At 39.1% G+C, this 20,191-nt stretch overlaps 2 protein-coding genes across 2 annotated transcripts; one reads left to right on the forward strand and one right to left on the reverse strand.

Annotated features, from left to right (window-relative positions):
* Positions 1 to 1,439: 1,439 nt before the first annotated feature.
* Positions 1,440 to 10,321, forward strand: LOC149011026 (protein disulfide-isomerase-like). Its single transcript, XM_089160763.1, has 11 exons — positions 1,440 to 1,719; positions 2,749 to 2,779; positions 2,887 to 3,174; positions 3,258 to 3,446; positions 3,562 to 3,687; positions 5,611 to 5,748; positions 5,847 to 5,966; positions 6,556 to 6,673; positions 7,710 to 7,822; positions 9,271 to 9,527; positions 10,038 to 10,321. The coding sequence occupies exons 1-10, from the start codon at positions 1,529 to 1,531 to the stop codon at positions 9,511 to 9,513; spliced, it is 1,557 nt and encodes a 518-aa protein (XP_089016889.1). The 5' UTR covers positions 1,440 to 1,528; the 3' UTR covers positions 9,514 to 9,527; positions 10,038 to 10,321.
* Positions 10,322 to 10,536: 215 nt separating this feature from the next.
* Positions 10,537 to 14,791, reverse strand: LOC149011027 (IAA-amino acid hydrolase ILR1-like 6). Its single transcript, XM_089160764.1, has 5 exons — positions 14,069 to 14,791; positions 13,783 to 13,908; positions 12,066 to 12,380; positions 11,176 to 11,304; positions 10,537 to 11,064 (listed from the first exon to the last, which is right to left on the reverse strand). The coding sequence occupies exons 1-5, from the start codon at positions 14,555 to 14,557 to the stop codon at positions 10,681 to 10,683; spliced, it is 1,443 nt and encodes a 480-aa protein (XP_089016890.1). The 5' UTR covers positions 14,558 to 14,791; the 3' UTR covers positions 10,537 to 10,680.
* Between the last annotated feature and the right edge of the window lie 5,400 nt (positions 14,792 to 20,191).

Consider the following 20,191-nt stretch of genomic DNA (forward strand, 5'->3'; position numbering starts at 1 on the left):
GTTCAGGGAAAACGAAAGCTTGTTCCAACCGGGGGTGGGGCCCCCGCGCCCCCCCCCGTACCTGGGATTAGGGCCCCCCCCCCCCCCCCCCCCCCCCCCCCTTTTTTTTCGCACCTTCCCACCACAGTCTTCAACCGCACTCTAAGTGTCTAACAATGGAAACTTTTTGCTGCTTTCGCCCCCAAAGAAAAAAAAAAAAAAACTCTACTAGTAAAATTAAAAGCAAACGCTGCCATGTGCGTTTGCAGCGTTTCCTCCACATAAAGACATAAAATCCCATTTGCCATTGTGAAACACGTGTCTAATAAATGATACTGCGTCGCGTCACGTGCCCAATGATAATCGTTTTCAGGAAAACCAGATGCAAAAGCTGGTACATCCTTCCAATTATCTTTCCCACGTATGAAAATTTCTCTTTGTCCTCGGAAACACGTGGCCTCTGAATGACGTCATTATCCCTACAGCCAAAGCATTTATAGCTGTGAAACGATTTTGTAAGTTGTCTACCCCGTGAATGGGTGATGGGACCCTCTTTCTTTCAATTATGACTGAGTGATGATTCTCTGTATGCTTGTACAGGTTAGATCTATCTACAAGACCGCTCCGATTATAATCCAATAATATCAACCATCTGATTTTTAAAAAAAAAACGCATTTTATATATATAAAATAAGAGATAAAATATTATATATGTTACATCAACATTCGAATCCAAAATTGCTTCACTAACACTACTTTCTTTGCAAAAGTGGAGTGGAAAAAAAAATAAAATTGTGAGCCCATAAATAGTGGAATAAAAGAAAATGAAAGAAATTTGTAAAAAATATTAATTATGAGTTTCTCATTTTATTTTTTCATGAATTTCACACATTTTGTGAAATTTTAAAGGATTTGAGATGGTATAGTTAGCTTGTAATTTTTTTTTTGGTGGTTTCCAAGGCTTTGCCCTGACTAATCCGGTGTTCGACCCGGATTACACACCTCGTTGTGGTGGGTGAGTTTTCTAGGATGAATTTTTTGCATTCACAAGATTTTGATATTGAAATCTTGTTTAAGCGGATCAACCTGCTTACAACTTAGACCAACCCTTTGGTTGGCTTGCCACTTTACTAGACAATTGTTATAACTTTTTTCCTCCAAAAATAACATAAAAACAAACTACATTTTTTAGAATTTAAAGAAAAATTTGTTTTTTCAACAACCTTTTTACCTTTTTTTCTCACCACCTTTTATTCCAACAAACAAATCTAACTGCTATGCAATTTCCAGACGCATTATGGTAATTCCCATGGATATGAGGAACATAAATAGTAAAAAATCAACAACATTTTGAGCAAAAAATAAAAAAATCGACAAGATGAATTATTGACCGTTGATTTAGATTTCTCTCTCTCTCTCTCTCTCTCTCTCTTCTGTCTATTATATGCGGAAAACGGATAGACCACGCTGGAGCCGTTCTCGGTTGCTCGATTAATATCTTAGACAGAGAAAGAAGAGTGTGTGTTTGTGAGGTCTGGGAGCTCTTGCCATGGCGTCTAGGGTTTCGATCTGCTTTTGCATTCTTGTTTTCTGCTTGTTCTTTTCGTCTTATAGATCAGTTTCTGCTGCGGAAGGCGAAGAAACTAAGTCTGGGGAGTTTGTGCTGACTCTTGATCACTCGAACTTCTCCGAAACTGTTGGCAAACACAAGTTCATGGTTGTTGAGTTCTACGCTCCATGGTATTACAGTGATTTTCTGTGTTCTTCATTTCTGTCTGCAAAAATGAGTTTTCCCCCCTTTCTCTTTCAGATAATTGGATCTACTGACTTTTTTTTTTTTTTGGGGAGGGGGGGGGGTTCTTTCTGATTTTAGTTTCATATCGTCTTCTAAGATTGTCTTTTCTGCAAATTGCAGCAATTGTGATAATTTTCTAGCTTTCGTTGTAGATGATTTCTTTCGATAATTTATAAAAAAGACTTTGTTTCCGTCCAATTTTGCTGGTTTAGTAGTTGTTTTAGCCCCTGGCTTTCTAAAGCTCAATCCTAGAGTAATCGGAAGTGGACTGGTGGTAATTGGATTTCAGAATTTTTTGATCAATGGGAATATCTGGTTTAGTAACGGTTTGCGCGTCTCAAATTGCTTTTAGGCATGCGAGATGCATATGAATCATGTTCATTGTAATTCTTGGTGATTGTTCTAGAGAGTGTTTTTTTTTATGCAATGTCCCGAGAGAACTGATTCCCCTATATTTTTGCAATATATTAATAATTATAATAATAATAATAATGTTGGATCAATCAATTATTAATAGCTTATCTCTGCGTGGGATCAGTCAGAGCAAACTGGACACCCAAAATGTTCGATTTTCTGATTTCATCTGTGGGGTTGCAACAGCTCTTAGTGTTAATGTTCTTTTGATTTATACCTAATTTTCACAGAAAGTGCCAATTTCTCTGTTTCAAGGAAAATGTGGTATCATTTGAAGGCTTTATTGTAAACATTTTCAGAAATCTTTTGTTATTTGTGCAATTTTGTAGGCTTCATTTCATTTTTTTTTGGTGGGGGGGGGGGGGGGCATACCTCAACTCAAACTTCTGATGGCTGTGTTTCTCTTATATATGAAAATGTGATAGAAAGAAAAGCCATGCAAATCATATTTTGCTTGTTTAGTTTACTTAGGCAAAAATTTAATTCTGGTTGAAAAAGTGAGATCATCAAGTCAAATGTATTGTGGCATTTTGATTTATTACCTGCATCTTCTTTGACAGGTGTGGTCATTGCAAGAATCTTGCTCCTGAGGTATATCTCATCTCAGAAGCTCAAATCAGGATTTTGCTTTCATTCTTAGCTTCTTTTAAGTTTTAGATAGATAGATAACCATGCATAATATGCTATTTGACTTGTAGTACGAGAAAGCTGCATCCATTTTGAATAGTAATGACCCTCCCGTAGTTCTTGCAAAAGTGGATGTCAATGAGGAAGCAAACAAAGGGCTTGCAACCGAATTTGAGATTAGGGGTTACCCAACCATCAAGATTTTGAGAAATGGTGGAAAGAATATACAAGACTTTAAAGGGCCTCGAGATGCTGATGGCATGGTGACATATTTGAAAAAGCAAGTCGGTCCTGCATCAGCTGAGATAAAATCTGTAGAAGATGCTGGAAATCTTATAGATGAAAAGAAGATTTTCATTGTAAGTGATGCCTCTTTTACTTCCCTTATAATATTTTTATGTAAACTCTAAGACAGTAGTAATGAAGTTGCACATTTTTGTAGGTTGGGGTGTTCCCTGATTTCTCTGGGGAAGAATATGAGAACTTTACACAGTTAGCAGAGAAATTGCGCTCTGACTATGATTTTGGTCATACATTGGATGCAAAACTCCTTCCAAGAGGGGATTCAAGCGTGAATGGTCCCACTGTTAGGCTGTTCAAGCCATTTGATGAACTTGTTGTTGATTTCCAGGTATGGCAATTCATTCGCAAGAGTTGCATGGGATTTTGCTTTGTATTTTCTCCCTTTCTTCCTCTGGTTTTGCTATGGGTGCAATATATTATGTCTTGCACATCTGCACATGCAGAATTTTGATGTCGATGCTCTGGAGAAATTTGTTGAGCAAGCTAGTTTGCCTGTTGTGACTCTTTTCAACAAGGACCCCAGTAATCACCCATTCGTCATAAAGTTCTTCAATAGTCTTGATACGAAGGTAAACTTCTGAGTTGTTAAGTCTAGTTACTCTTTCTTTGACAGTCATTCACCAAAATGGACTCATGTTATATAACAACACTAATCATCCTACTAAGAATAAGAAATATTGAATCTAAGAATGAGGGTCAATACCTAATACATTTTATGGTCTGCAAATTTGTTGGTCCAATTATCATGAAATCTGTTAACTGAAGCTGATGTCTCGGAGTTTTTCTTTCGGGTTTGTTTGGGGGCCTATTACTGTTGCATGGACTTGCTTCTAACGGATATTGGTTTAAACCTGTTGTAGTCCAAATGTTCCAGGCTTTTGTATCTACTAGGTTCATATACTCCGTCAATATGTATATGCAGATTACATGTGTTCATACATGTTACATATAGGTATACATTTGCAATTTGCTGTAAATATCTGAAAATTTGTAATGAGAACAAAGCATGGGGAATACGAGCTGGCCAAATCCGACCAATATAGTGGCATGTAGGGAGTGCTTAACTGTCTTGGCTGGAGTAGAGGCTTGGTCCAGTCTGCACATAAACTCATGGGTTTTGCATGGGCTGTCTTGTGTTTGTCTTGGCCTTTGGTTGTCACAGAACAGGTAAACAAGTGGATACTATAGTTGGAAATTCAGGCTTTTTGGTTCTATTTGTCATTCTTAAAATACTCATATGACAACATAAAATAAATCCCAATGGGCAGTTATACCCTTATACCCAAATTACAATACTCTGAGAGCAGAGCTACTTTGAGAAGAGATTTCCCTTGCAGCTGAGATCAGGACTAGAGAATAGTTTCTATGCAGTGAGGGCTTTCATATTTTCTGTCTGGAGCCATCTCGATAGATTGTATAATTCTGAAACCAGTCCATAATTCCTTCACTATTGTTGATTTCTTTGATCGGACCATCACCCTTTCTTTGATCAGATATTCAGACCATCACCCAAGGCTTTGATATGGTTGGAGGAAGTGAAGAGAATCTTGAGGCCAATGGATTTCCACCAGAATTTCGTGAAGCCTCACGTCACCTACTATTCATGGATTCCCCTGACAAACATCTCAGGGCGATATGCTGTTGGCAATATGTTCTATTGGCAATATGTTCTATGCACAATTATGTGACAGTCTTCCATTGCAGCAAGAATGGACACACGAGTTCAAGTCTAGAGCTAGTGCTGCCTTGCACAAATAAATGGATATCGTAATCCCTGTGGAATTCAAGATTCTAGAGACAGTTTTTTTTGTGTGTGGGGGGGGGGGGAGGGGAGCAGGCTGCAATATTGTCAGTGCCTCATCATTACAGTGTCTTGAACCATATTAAGAAAGTAAGTGTATTTGGCAAGTTTTATGCAGCTTGGTCAAAAGTCTGATTCTCTAGTGACTTCAGAGGAGAGCATAGCCATTTTTCTTCATAAACACTGTCAATATGTACTTTACCAGGCTCTGGAATATTTCACAAGCACCTTGGCTTTATGGTAATGCTACAAATCTGGGAAAGAAAACAAACAAGAAATAATGGGTGTTTTGTCATGATGGTGCCATGGGGTATAGCTGTTGCTGTCATCCAATTTGAATTTCTTCCTGGGCTTTCTTTTGGTGTGTTTATTTTTGTCTTTGTTGTTCTTCCCTTCAACCTAGGGATCAGAGTCACAGTAAATTTCCCCCCCTCCCCAGGGGGGTAAGAACAGTAAGATTCTTTGACTTATGTAATAAATGGTTGGTGTCTTATGGGGTATTATTCTAGTGGGTTAGAGATAAGTAATCTGACAACTTAAATGCTTTGGTGATGCTGCCAGATACTGTTTAGGGTTTTGATAGCATAATGTAGGTAGTTCACATGTATGATTTGACAGTGTTAGCCAACTAATATATGCGAAAACATCCATCAATTGAATATCTTTCATGTTGCCATTTTGGAATTTGCAGGTGATGCTATTTTTAAACTTCAGTAGCGAGCTTCTTGATGAATTTAAGTCAAAATACCATGATGTTGCTCATCAGTACAAAGGCAAGGGATTAGGATTTTTGTTGGGAGACCTTGAAGCTAGTCAAGGTGCATTCCAGGTAACTATGTGCTTTTGTTGGTTTATTTGTATTAGCTGTTACTGCCTACTTAATTACTCCTTTTAACATGTAAATTTTCCATTGGATTGCATGAACAGTATTTTGGTCTTCAGGAAGATCAGGTTCCTCTCCTCATCATACAGAGCAATGATGGCAAGAAATATCTCAAACCAAATCTGGAACCTGAACATGTTACGCCCTGGCTGAAGGATTACATGGTGATAAGATCCTTTCTTTGTTTACATAATTCTGCATTTTTAGTAATGGTCATATAGTCACCTCCTGAATGCTAAGGGAAATCAAGTTTCCAAGTCGTATGTGTGTTGGGAATGACCTAAATTGTCATGTACTATCGGGGTTATAGTTGTCACGGCCCCTAGGTGACCAAAGGTGTTAGTGAGAGTCTAGACGCAAGCAACGCCAACAGACTGACCAAGGGGACCAAAATGTCTGCCTATGAAACTAAAGTGACAGGGGTTTCCTTGTATCATATCATTGATGCAACTCCTATGACCAGGAAGAATTCATTACCTTCACCTAAAATTTTGTGGATCTTGAATTCTGAACCATGGAAATTTCTAGTAGCATTTGACACCTTATGATAGATACTACTCGTTTACAAATTAGGAAGCCTAGACTGGTGGGGGTTTCTACGTCTAAAATTTGAGCGTAACTTGCTGAAATAGTGTCTTTTATAATTTTCTTTTTAATGTAGTTCATTTCAGTACCTGCAGATTCATGTCCGTGAAATTACAGTTTTTTGTTTTCTTGATTCATCACATTTTTGACATTTGAACATGTCTGCAGGATGGCAACTTAAAGCCATATGTGAAGTCAGAACCAATTCCTGAAGTTAATGATGAACCTGTGAAGGTAGTGGTTGCTGACAGCCTCCAGGATGTTGTTTTCAACTCTGGAAAGAATGGTGTGTGCTTCTCGTCATCTGTTACATTATCATGGTTGTTTACCTGTTGAATTCATCATTTCAGGAAAGTTCCTTATGAGATTTAAGATTCAAAGCATTTTACCCTTCCCTCCACAAAGAAATGGCTTTATTTTATTTTATTTATTTATTTTGGGGAGGTGGAGGTGGGGTGGGGTTGCTAGGATAAAAGAAAAACCAGAGAAGTATAGAAATATCAAAACATAAATTATAAAAGGAAAATGAATTTGAGGAGAGACATCCACATAAATCAATTATCCTGTCATTCTTTTGTCTTCCCCTCCACCCGCCCCCCTTCCCCTCTCTCTCTCCCTTGGTGTCCAAACATAGCCCAAAGGTGGATGGGTATTTGGAGAGGGCACATCTTGGAAAGGCATTGCTACATGTCCATAAAGTAACATCCTTCGTGCCACATGAGGCATCTATGAAAAATATGACTGTTGGAGGGATTAACACCACTTGAATTGTCTGCATGGCCCACTTGTGGTGAATTTGTATATTCCAGTGTCAATACCATTGGAGGGGTGCTATGGCTTTCCCAGCTGGCAGCTATGTGAATAAGATGGATTCACATGTTGACTTTTGTGTCACACTGATCATGTGGTCCATTTTATATTGGACGTAGTACCTCACCAGCTGTTGAGTCTTGATAAATTGTTCCGCATATTGCACTGTATGACGGTATGTCTTGGGTTGATATCAGTTGAGTGGAGGTTGATATCAGAGGTTCACAAAGTTTTGAGAGGAACCCAGATGTACCTAGTTAGGGATTCCTTTCTGGGATCTAATCAACTTAGCTAAGCCATGCCAACTATAAAATGCAGTGTGTACATTCAAAATACATGGCTAATAGAGCATGATGGTTTCATTTCAGTTACATTGGATCTATGAAATAGTTGAAGTAGGCGACCACCCATAACCAAATAGTGACCAAGAATGCGCAAAATTATTCTTCATTTACCACCCCATGACAAGATAATCTTGATGATGTTTAATCATTTGAAATGTGTTTTCACAGTTCTGCTAGAGTTCTATGCACCTTGGTGTGGACATTGCAAGAAGCTGGCTCCCATCTTGGAAGAAGTAGCTGTCTCTTTCCAGAATGATCCTTCTGTGATCATTGCAAAAATGGTAATATCTTACTTTTATTCTTCAATATATCCTGCATCTACATTGCCCATCAGAGTAGATTAAATTTTCTTGCCATCCATATGTGAAGAAAATCTTGGGTGGAAGTGTATTATGCTGCTCCAACCGGTAGCATCTGAACTTACAAACCCTCCCAAGGCACTTCTTGGATCAATAATATCATGCATATATGAGAAGATTCAAACCACAACCGATCTGGTACCACAAGGACGAGAATTCACAAGAAACAAGCTCACCCTTATCCCTACTTAATGGGGTGTGCTACATGGATCCAGCAAAAGCTGAGTAGAGAAATCAGAACTGGAGGAAAACGGATGGGAAATGAAAACTGGAAAATGACCAATGAAAGATGGTGTAAGAGGAATGAGACTCAGCCCAGCTAGTCAGGAGAATGACAGCTTAGCATGGCCTCCTAGATGGATACTTTCAGGGGCTCTATCCAGATCATACGTGGTACAAGACCTATACTATGTGTATTCTTCCTTACGGCCCCTCCTATGGTCATTTTAGGCTTACCTTAGCTCTCTTTTCTCCAATCAGGATCATATAGTCCTTACTGGGGCATCTGTAGGCTTCTCTTGAACATCACCATACCACCTCAAATAACTCTCTTGAAGCTTGCTAAGGACAAGACGCTTCAATGGTTGTTATAGCTGTATTTTAGATGTAACATAGAATAATTCTTCTTGATGATAGACATGCTTACCATAAAATACTAGGGATTGGGGATATAAATTTTCCTACAATTGCTGGTATCTTATATATATAAGTTTGAGATATTATTTTTCAACACTTCAAATTATGGTGGTGGAATTTGGAAAAAGAAAACCAGATGAGGACAATTAAAGGGGAGATCAATTTCAAATGATTTGGATGTCTAATCCTCTGACAGAAAAGAGCTTTTTTGTTCCTTTAAATGACTATGAAGCTTAATGTGTAGCTATTCTATTGAAGATCGTATGTACAAATTACCTATTTGGAATGGAAACTGTCAGGTCAAATACGAAGGTTGGCTTTAGAGTGTCTCATTAGCCTTGGAGATGGTTTACCTGGATCGGTATGCCATCCTGCGTCTGGTGAATTTCCTGCTTAATGGGGAGCAAGATGTGCAAATAACTTAGCAAATGATCTTGTGAAACATTGGCTTTTCAATCCCATGTCCTGTTTGTATTTCATTTCTTTGTTTTGTGTTCTTTCGGATGAAGTTTTGTCTTTTTATCTTTTATTATTCTATGTCAATTCTAAAACCGTACTCATTGGAATATAGTTATTTTGAATATCTCAATATTTTGGCTTCGTTGTTGGGTTGCTCTATAAATTATTTACCTCACACGTTGATCCTCCATTTTGTATTTATATTGCAGTATGGCATTATATATTGAAGTATTCTTTATAACAATGATCTCATTCTTTGTTTATCCTTTCTCTAGGATGCAACTGTAAATGACGTCCCAGAGACTTTCAGTGTTCAGGGTTATCCAACCTTGTACTTAAGAACAGCTGCTGGTGATCTGGTGCAATACGATGGTGATAGAACAAAGGAGGAAATCATCAATTTCATTCAGTTCGCAGTGAAGAATGAGACTAAAACTGGTCAGCAGGATTCTGTAAAAGATGAGAAGCAGCCAGAAAAAGACGAGCCTGACCAGGGCTTGCCAAAAGATGAGCTGTGATGAAGTGATTAAAGGTAATGGTTCTAACTCCATCCTAGGGCTTAATGGACCTAGCGGATAAACACCGTTTCTGGGCTTTGGGCTGCTCGGGCACGCGGCCCCGGCCTTTGGCATTCTTCCTTGGCCGGTCTGGGAAGATTATTCCCCTGCCGTTTTGGGGGGGGGCCGGTTTGCCGAGGCCCGCGGTGGGCCCGGGCGGTGGGGCCCCCTCCGGCGGGGGGCGGGCGCCCCGGTGCGCCGCCGGCGTGGTGTGGTGTTTGCCCGCCGTGCCCGGGAGAGGCCGGTTCGGGTTGCTGCGCCGTTTCTTCTCTGCCGTGAACAATTCTTCTTCTTCGCCCCGCACTGGTGTGTGAACCACATTAAATTTCTATGTGTTTTCGTTTTGTTTCTATTTTAATTTGCTATTTTGTGGTGTTTGTTTTAAGAATTAGAAAGGGAACTGTATCATGGATTATGTATTATGGATTATGGTTTTTTTTGTAAGCTTCTACAATTGGAGAGTAATCACATTTCCTATTTTGCAGACTTAGCTTCCCTGAGTTTAGAAGAACGCGGACATGCTTACGGGGTAAGGTGGTACAGAGCAAGCAGAAGGAACATCCTCAACGGATCTTACCCCAAATAAAATGGAAAAAAAAAAAAAAAAGGGTTTCTTATTCAGTTTTAGTTTTCTACTCTTCTTTCTGTCTGTTAGAGATAGAATAGTTGCGGATTCCAGATACGGCTTCTGAGTTTAATCTACTTAAAATCGAATATCTAATTCCTGTATTTTCCTTCTTCCAAGTGAGTAAATTGCATAATATTATCAGTTTTAACATAATCAAACTTTACCAAAAAAAAAAAAAAAAACATAATCAATCTAGGCATTGGAATTTGGAAGGCTCCCTGGTATGGCCTAGGCATGGGATCCTCGGAGTTCACATCATCGGAACAATCTTGTGCTTGTTTCACCATAAAAAAAATGAAGTCAGGTTGTTAACAATGGAGAAACTCCATCAAGAATGTAATGTTCGATCCCCCTCTTCAACAGAAGTAGCCGATTTCAATTACTTCTTTAATGTACAATATACAATACATACAATAATCAGAGATCCAGCAACAAGTTCTCATTTACAAGGGAAACATTTCCATCGTTCCAGGAATGAAAACATTCATTTCTAATAATTCTTACGTATTCAAAGAATTCAATCGATGCTCATTTAAATACCTCTCAGCAATTGCAGCATGAGTTGCAGCACCGATGGGAAGAACATCCTCATCGATCATGAAATGAGGAGAATGGCCCGAGTGTGTTGATCCCAATGTCTCATTCCTTACACCAATGTAGAAGAAGGCTGCTGGGACTACTTGTGAGTAGAAGGAGAAGTCCTCAGCACCCATCATTGGTTCCACCACTCTGAAATTCTTGGAACCAACCAAATCTACTGCTACCTTCCGGACATGTTCATACATGTCCTCATCATTCACTGTTGGAGGATATATCAGGTTCTGTTTATCAAAGAAATCAACAACTGCTGAGCATCTGTAGACACTAGCCTGTTCTACAATCACCTGTTCACAGTAGAGCTGTAGTAAGTGAGCTTAAACAAGTATAAATACAAAACACTACATTGTAGTGTTCATCTGCCTACTTCTCAACACAGTATAAAAACTTTGACATACCTCCTCAATTCTTTTTAGGAGCCGATAGAAGCTTGTGTTGGAGAAAGCCCTAAAGGTACCAGTGAGGGTAACTGATTCAGGAATCTGGTCAAGATTATCCCCTCCATTAAATGAAGCCACTGAGACTACCTGATAGAATTACAATGATTTGAATCAGGAAAAGCCCAATAGCACCATAGGAATTAAGAAATGTGGCCATTATAGAACACTAAACCACAAGAATCATCATCAACCGATCAATGGGAATTCTCAACACAAAATACCAGATAACAAGTTAAATCAGCAAACCCTCAAAAGAAGATGAAAAGAACCAACAGAGATTTAAAGATGCATGAGGTCATTTGCAAGAAGATGGGCTAATAGAAGACTCTGAAAGAATGTCACCAAATCCTGTGCTTTTTGGTCAGTGTAGATAGTAAACGCCTAGTCAACTGGGAATCAGGTAAACTTGGTCGAGTTTTGCTCGTCTATTACTCTGCCCATAGCTACGTGAGTCTTAACCAGGTTTTACCATTTTTAGAATCAACCCGGGTGACTCGTCGAGTCAAAGTGTGGTTTTCCAACAATGTCTAAAAATTGCTGAACCTAATAAGATAATTTCTGTGCTAAAGGTCAATAATGGGAGTGCCCTAAATATGGAATCAAAATCAATGGTTTAGCTATCTTGAATCAGGGCTGAAAATGCAAGTAATGAGATGCTAGAGAATCTAAAGATATAAAGCTTACAGAACAAAACATATGTGACTATTTCCAGGATGCAAAGTTTCAGATTTGCCCAAGAAAGAATCATATTCACATATTTTCAATTATTTCAGGGTCACATGAGTAGATTTCATTCACTGAAATATATGTGTTTTCTATAGTAGATGGATTGGTTAAAAAGAACAGACCTGGGAATCAAGTGGATTTGCTTCACGAGACACAATATTCTGTAGGCTGATTACTGAAGCTGAGGCAGCCAAAACAGGATCAACAGACTGGTGTGGACTTGCTGCACGGCCTCCTTTTCCCCTTATTAAAGCTCTGAAGAAACCACAGCCAGCCAGCAAGGGACCAGGCCTTGATCCAATGGTTCCTGTGGGATTCTCATGTGATACATGAACAGCAAATATGGCCTCCACATTCTCTAAAGCCCCATCTGCCATCATCCTCTTTGCACCATTCCCAGCTTCCTCAGCTGGCTGAAATAGCAATATCACAGTTCCCTTCATAGAAAGAGCATAAATGTGTAAGCAATCTTTCTTTTTTATTTATTTATTTTTTCTGGTACAAAAATGTGTAAGCAATCAAGGACTAGAAAATTAGAAAACTCACTTTTCAACATTAAAAGATGTGATCACCTTCAGTCCTAAAAGATGGAGACTAATATTTGTTTTTATTATGTTTCAAGCTCATCATAAAGAACCAATTCTTAACTCCTCAAAAACTGAATATGATTTAGCTGTGCATGGAGCACTTCCATCAGTGAAAGATGGAGATGGCTATTGCCTTCAGGTCATTCAACCACTGCTTCCTTAGCATTGAGCTGTTCTATAAAAGGTAGTCCATGTTATTCCTCAATGATTTTATGTTCTCCAAGAGAAAGGGGCAATATAGTGTTCCAAAAGATTCAAACACCTGGTTCTAATTGCATCTACTCAAGTAAAATAAAAAAGAACCCCACAAGGGAGGGGGGGGGGGGTCCACAACATAGATTAAGAAGATAACACAATGAAATTATTCACAATTTGCTCAGTTTCTTCCAATCATTTAGTAATCCCCACACTTCCTCTCCAAAGGTGGTTTTGTGTTTGTGTGTTTGTGTGTTTTGGGGTGGGGGGGGGGGGGGCTATGGAACCATGGAGGTGCTTATTCTTCATGTTAATTGACAAGTACCACTTCTCCTGCAGACACAGTTTCTCCATTAATGGTGGGACAACAAAACCACCAAAAGGGTAAAAGCAATGGTTAATCTACCCCAGAATAAAGACAAAAGCCAAATTACATCAGTACAGAGACAAAAGCCCTCGTAGCCACAGTGAAAAGACAATTCCAAAGCTAAGAAAGCAACCTTGAGGCATTTCCTTGCTCTTTTTCAGAGTTGAAACATGTTTTAACTCCTAAATAAATTCTTACCTTCCCTTCTCTCTGGGCTGATGGGAAGAAGAAGGTATTTCCTGATTTTGAGGTTTCTGAATTAAAATAAACATTTGCCATGTTTCCTACATTATTACTTGGCTGAAAACCCAAAAGCAAAAGTAGATCAAGAGATTATTACAAAGAAATTAAAGTTCTAACTTCTTTAAAAATAATAATAATAAAAGAAGAACGAATATTCTTTCACTTTTATTAATTTATGCAAACAAGATTATCCAGATTGACAGAAAAATTAAACAAATTAAAAAAAAAAAATCATGAATCACAATCAATGGCTTAAAAAAATACAACCACTATGGATTAATGTAAAGCACTAAATTGCTAAACCCAACTAGTAGATCGACAGCTCCATATCATAAACTAAAATTGATAATGAATCACTCCAGGTTGTGTCTAGATTTTTATATAGAAAACCCAGAAAACAACAACAGTGTGTTAGGTCAAATACAGAGAATCTGTAGCGAAAAACACCTTGAGACGATGCTCTCGTCTCTTCAAAATCTTAGCAGCACCAAGAAGCATAGCCACATGGGCATCATGTCCACAGGCATGCATTTTTCCAGGAACTCTGCTCTTGTGTTCCCATTCCACAGCTTCCTGCAACAAAAACTTCCTGATCAGAACAACCAAGCAAAGTCTCTGTAGAAAATAAAATCTTAACGAACATAACTACCAAATCAACTATCGTTTTCTTTAAAATTAGAAGGGGAAAACGAAAACCCTAATCCTCAAAAGAAGCAAGAAAAGAGAACCAAACCTGAATGGGAAGAGCATCCATGTCAGCCCTTATGGCAACGAAAGGAGGGCCATCAGTACCAATGGAGGCTCTGATGCCAGTCTCAGCCAATGGAAAACGGTAACTGATTCCCAACCGATCCAATTCTACTCGAATCAACCGACTTGTCTCAAACTCTTCAAAAGCCAGTTCTGGATTTTCATGAATTCTCCTCCTCAATCCTTTCAACCACTCCACGTTCTCAGGCAGTTTCGCGAGTTCCAACATTTTTCCTGAGCAATCTCTACTCCAAAGTTGAGAATCTGAGTCTGGTTTCTTGGAAGGTAACAGTGAGAGCCCAGAAGATGTTTGGTTCTTCGGGTTTGAATCTTTGGAACAGAGACAACGACCGTGGTCTTCAAGGTATGAAGTGTCAAGATCGGAAGAAGCAGCGATGGAGCTGAGTAGAAGGACTATTGATATTAAAAGCCGCAGCTGATTTTGAAGAGAACCCATGAGAGTAAAACCCATCTGGATTCTTCACTGGTCTCAAAGAGGAAGACAAAGAGCAGTGAAAGAGGAGAAGAGCAGTTACTCAATTGAAGAAAAAGCAGTGGGAAGTTTGAGAACAGGTTGACATGAGAGAAATATGAGAGAGAGAGAGGGGTGGGAAGAAGCATCACAATCACGTGTTGAAATTTTGATTTTTTTTTTTTTTTTTTTTCCTTTCTGAAATGGAAATGAGCGCAGCTGGTACAGCCCTCAACAATGAGCCCCACTGCCACTCAACTCCAATAGCAGTACCTCTGATTCTAATTTCACAGATAGTGATGCCTGAACTCGACTCTTTCTTCTGTATTTTAGGTGAGATATTTTTTGAGGGGATTATAGAACTCTGTCTTCTCTATTGTAGGTGGGATTTTTTTCTTTTGGAGTGAGGGTGTATAATTTAGATGAGATATTTATTTTATATAGGGGCGCCCCCCGCCCCCCCCCCCCCGCCCCCCCCCCCCCCCCCCCCCCCCCCGGGGCGCCTTCTCCCCCTCCTTCTTTCCTTCTCTCTTTTTTTTCTTTTTTTTCCTCTCCCCCCTCCGGCTTCTCCCCTGTTTTGGCCTTTTTCTCCATCTTCACATAATCCTACTCACTTCATTCTTCATATACCTTTTCCCATCCTTTCCCTCTTTTTCATCCGATCTTCTTCCTACTATTTTTTTGAATGCATCCATATATTTTGGATGGGTATAATTATATATTTATACATACTATCTACAACTCCTCTTCTTTTTCACTTATTTATTTATTTATTTTCGGAGTTAAATTGTATTTTTATACATTTTAATCTTCTTTTGCATGATATATGTTTCTTGTATTAATATATTGATCCCCTGTCAATCTCAACTCCTCTATTTTCCCCATATATTTTTATTTTTGAAATTTATTAAATATAATATAAATATATGATTATAAAAACTTAGATATAATATTTTAATTATAAATTATAAATACCTATATATTATTTTTAGTGCTTCTTTATGGTTTCTTGTCTTTTGATATGGTACCTTTTCTTTTGTCGGAATTTATATATTGTTTAAAATATTATATTGGTATTTTTAATTGTTTGTGAAATCATTTTTGTTGCCCAACTTATCATTCTCTGGACTTCCCGTCCCCTCCAGGAGCTATCCCTGCAATCTTTGCTCATGATTCAAATCACTTCTGTAGTTGATTCTCTATGGTTTAAGCTCACATTCTATTCATGTGGCCACCCACCGAGGTGAATCGGATATCAGCGTTAGATGGAAAACAGGAAAGCAGAGAAAGTATAACATTGGATGACTCGCCCATCATCTTATAGAGTTGATTCGTTCATCAGGTTGATCCCTTTTTGACGGGAGGAGGGTTTGCCGTCAATCTCCAGAACCGCTGTTTCGCCTACCTCTGGCCCTGCTGGACATCCGTCGGCTTTATCTAGGGACGGGTGGTATCTTATGTTCCATCCATCAGGTCCCTTCTCCATGTACGATCCTCCACGTGACTATCCCTCATCCTATCCTGAGCAGATCCCGATATTTTCTGGGGCCGCCCCAGATCCTCTGGGATCAGTAGCTTCGTATGTACTACATCGTTCCCATCCGGGTCCTTATTATAGTATATGGTTGACACTTTGCAGCGTCCGGACATCCCGTCCTACCCCTAGGAGGTGTTACCACTTTCCCGAGGAGAGGAGGGCTCAAAGTACATCTTTTGAGAATATTTTGGAGACATATGGATGCACCATTATGTGTGATGGTGACCGGTCCACAAGAAATCCATCATCAACTTTATGATGTATTGTGATCGAACTGTCTTTCTAAATCTTGGATCTATCCACACCCGTTATTCTTGACTTTTGCGTGTATTGATGTTGGGAAGGAAATGTGTGCTTTCCCACAATGGCGCCAACTTCAAGAAGCCGTGAGTCTGATGAATCTGATATAACCTTATTGGACACCTTCGCGCTCATTGTATCACCTCATGTTAAGGACATCCAAGATCAATATTATCCACACTGAGAGGCCGCGTAACATTTCATCTACAATCTCTGTTCTCATATGATAGGCCTCTTGAGCTAGTCCCGGTCCTCAGATTTGCCACATTTCATCGCCCTCACGTATTCGGCGGAGTCCTTGATCCATGTTTTCACGGAGTGTTCTCTGGTTGATCAAGTAAGTATTTTTATTTATTTTTTATCTATAGTCTCTACTATTTGATTTAACAGTTGTTAACTTCTTATACATTTATACTATGAAATATGAATATCTAGTATGTAGTATTTATTATTTATTACTAACTTAATGTGTTTGTGATAATTCCTAGTAGTGGGCCACCCACGCCAATCTCGTCCGATGACTTTTGGAGGATGTGAATTGTGTTGGAGACCTTAGATCCTATAATAAGGTCTTACGTATGTTGATTCCTCCCTCGCCCACTATGCCCCTATATGCCCCAGAGATCCAATCCAACTAACCCGGTTTTTGCATCTTGAACATTGTTGATAGTAGATGGACCGCTCATCCGATGCATCCGTGCTAGGCGGTAGTAGTTAGTCCTTTACTACTTATTATTATAATTTGTAACTTGTAGTAAATATTAATTCTTTGCTGTGAGTTTGTGAATTATGCACCTATTATCTCAATCCAAATATCGCCTCATTTGGGATTCGGTCACCTACTCTGCCGTTATGGAGGTTATTGGAAATTAGAGCCAACTACGTCCAATCAAATTCCATATGGAGGTAAGAACTTAAAACTTAGAACTTAGTACTTGCTTTTTATTTGTGAAAGAATTTAGCTAACCATCAATACAATTTTCATAAAATACTTTAGAGATGCACTGGGGACCTTTGGTTCTTCTCCTATTCAAACCCAAAATTATGATCCAGTTAGATGCATGTTACATTTACATTACATTTTACATATAAGTGATACAGTAGGATTTTTGTTAAGAATTAAAGTATTAACTTGCATTATTTGTGATAATGCCTTGGTTTCTATATGGGCTGTACCTCCGAGTCTCTATCCTCTCCCAAACTTGCTCGCCTCTCGGGTGTGAGAGGATTGGAGTACTTTTGGGATGATTCACTCGAGGATAGTGAGTCCCCTGACCTTGTGTTTTGTCACTCAACATGAGGCTAAAATTAGAGACACCCGTTTAAATACTAACAATGGCAAGCGACATCCCTCTTATCTTCGCTCATCATCCAACATCCACTCACGGTTGGTTGTTGGATAGGGCGAGCCTGTTAGACCAGCCTGGAGGTAGGCCACCCATCATTGCTCGCTGGAGTTAATATAAATGAGTATATGCTTCTCAGAGGGGCAGGTACTCCCTCCCCCTGAGTTGATGGTGCTGCCCGCACGCGATGATGATCCTGCCCCTTGCTCCCTCCCGTCTACTCGAGGGATGATGATGCCGTTTGTGTGTGTGGTGTGGTGGTGGAGAGTCGAACATATCATGTTCCATTATCGCCTCCCCCCGAGATACCCGAGACTCCCCTGCCCCCTCTCTGGTGGTGAGCTTCTCTCGTCCTCGTTCTCCCGGGGAGGGGAGTTTGGCTTCTCCCCTGGGTATGGGTCTTGGCTTGGTTATAGTGATGATCTCATCTTCTCATCCCTTTTGATCCGTGCGTTGTCGTGTGGGGTCCTGCCTTGGAGGTCCGGCTCCACCCCTTGGCTTGGTGTCCCTTCCTATGGACACTGTATGTCTCTTTCCCTTGTATTGTTCTTCCTCTTGCTCCGGCGCTTGTGGTTGGGGTTGTGTTTGGGGTTATCCTCTTCCCCTTTGCCTCCTTTGGCTCCGCTGCTTGTTGGAGGCCATCATTCCTTTCGTGCTCTGTCTTGGAGCTCCTTCCGTTCCCCCGGGGGTAGTTTTCCTCTGGTGATGACTCCCTTTCCTTGTATGTCCACCATCCATGCTGTCTTGGAATGACTTCGATATGGGCGGTTTTGTTGTAGCCTTGGCCTTGTCCCAACTATCCAGCTAGCTTCCCCGGCATGTACTTGTTTGGTGTTGTTTTGTTTATTATTCTTGTATTTTTCTTACTATATTGTTTTGTGCTTTTTATGTTGTTTATTGTTTTGTTGTATTCCTTTCCTTATCTCTTATTCCTCCTCCCTTTGTGGTTTTTGCAAAACCACCATTCCATTGTGTTTATTGGCTCTTGGCTCCCACCAAATTTCACTCTTTGGACCAAACCCTCCTTTTTGGCGCCTGCCAAATTTCGCTATTTCGCCGTTCCGTCCCCGGTCGTCTGTTAGGGATAATTAGTATTGCCCCCTTGTATTTTGGTTTTATTACTAATCAAACATCTTTCTTTATGAAATTACTGTTGCCCCCCTCACTTCTAACGGTGTTAAGTGGTTGTTAACATCAAATATATAATATCTATTTTGCCCTTCATTAAAATTAAGAAATTAAAAAAATGACATTACCCTCATTATTAGAAACTATATTGAATGTCAATTATATCCTTAAAATCTTATATTTTACAATAAATTTTGGCTTTGGTGGGACCACACTTTGTGCAATGGTTAGCATATATTAGGAGATTTTCAATTTCCAACTTCGAATTACATTTGATATTTCCTAATATTTTAGTTTCTATTTTAAGTTTTATTTAATTACATATTTTCTTTATTCGGCGATTTCTTTTTAGAGAAGAAAAACCAAGTCTTTTCTTTATTCGGTAGTTTCTTTTTAGAAAAGAAAATTTAATTTAAAGTTAATTTTTCTCCATAATTAATTAAGGATAATATTATAACTTGCAAAAGAGTAAATAAGTAAAGAGATAATTGTAGGGTTATTTTTGGGTTCTCGAAAAAATATATAGATGCCACATCATCAGTAAACTAACTGAGCTTAACGGAAGGGGGCATTAGTAATTGTAGACAAAGTTAAAGGTTGGATTAGCAATTTTAAAAAGTAGAGGGGATAAAGTAGTAATAAAATCAGAGTACAAGGGGACAACAGTAATTATCCCTATATATTATAATTGATTTCATGTAAGGTGTTGTAGTTCATATTGTCCGGAGTACCGACCAACTCCGAGCTAAGGGAGAAGAATATGATCCCTTGACGGTATTGAATCACATAGTAGGGAGTGTGACTTACTGAGATTTAATCGTTGATTTTTTTTAATATTTACTAGTGGGCTTCATCCATTAGTCCGTTACGTGTGGTTCAAAACCGTCACAGGAGAACAATAGATGATCTGGAATTTATTGTCAGGATCATGGTTCAATGTATCGTTATCATATTCTTTGTGTGGGTTCTATTTCATGACAATAGATATTGTATTATTTGCTAGGGACGTCAATTTATAATCTAAATTGTTAAAGCCGAACCGCACCGGCCCAAACCGAACCTTAATGGGCCATAATTGGGCTGAGGATTGTGGAGCCCGCACCAACCCGAAACCAAACCGCAACCCGTGATAACCCGTTTTGTAATTTTACATTAAATAGTATTTGAATCATTATATTACCATTAGGTAATTGGTATAGACAATTAAAAAAATTAAGCATGAATTCAAAGATCAAATGTCATTTTATTACTTAATATCTAGGTTCTTGATTTTTATAGAATGGGTGGGTATTTTTTAATGGAAATTGACCAATAGCAACTTTG

The sequence above is a fragment of the Hakea prostrata genome, chromosome 7, assembly GCF_041222555.1.
Source record: "Hakea prostrata isolate BN-2017 chromosome 7, UWA_Hpros_2, whole genome shotgun sequence".
Classification (NCBI taxonomy): Eukaryota; Viridiplantae; Streptophyta; class Magnoliopsida; order Proteales; family Proteaceae; genus Hakea; species Hakea prostrata.

Excerpts from the sequence above, each read along its gene's own strand:
- LOC149011026 (XM_089160763.1), top strand. The coding sequence starts at position 1,529 with ATGGCGTCTAGGGTTTCGATCTGCTTTTGCATTCTTGTTTTCTGCTTG. Across the intron at positions 3,688-5,610 it reads TCAATAGTCTTGATACGAAG|GTGATGCTATTTTTAAACTT; the intron begins GTAAACTTCTGA and ends TGGAATTTGCAG. Across the intron at positions 5,749-5,846 it reads CTAGTCAAGGTGCATTCCAG|TATTTTGGTCTTCAGGAAGA; the intron begins GTAACTATGTGC and ends TTGCATGAACAG.
- LOC149011027 (XM_089160764.1), bottom strand. The coding sequence starts at position 14,557 with ATGGGTTTTACTCTCATGGGTTCTCTTCAAAATCAGCTGCGGCTTTTA. Across the intron at positions 13,909-14,068 it reads TGGATGCTCTTCCCATTCAG|GAAGCTGTGGAATGGGAACA; the intron begins GTTTGGTTCTCT and ends TTTTTGTTGCAG. Across the intron at positions 11,305-12,065 it reads CAAATCCACTTGATTCCCAG|GTAGTCTCAGTGGCTTCATT; the intron begins GTCTGTTCTTTT and ends TAATTCTATCAG.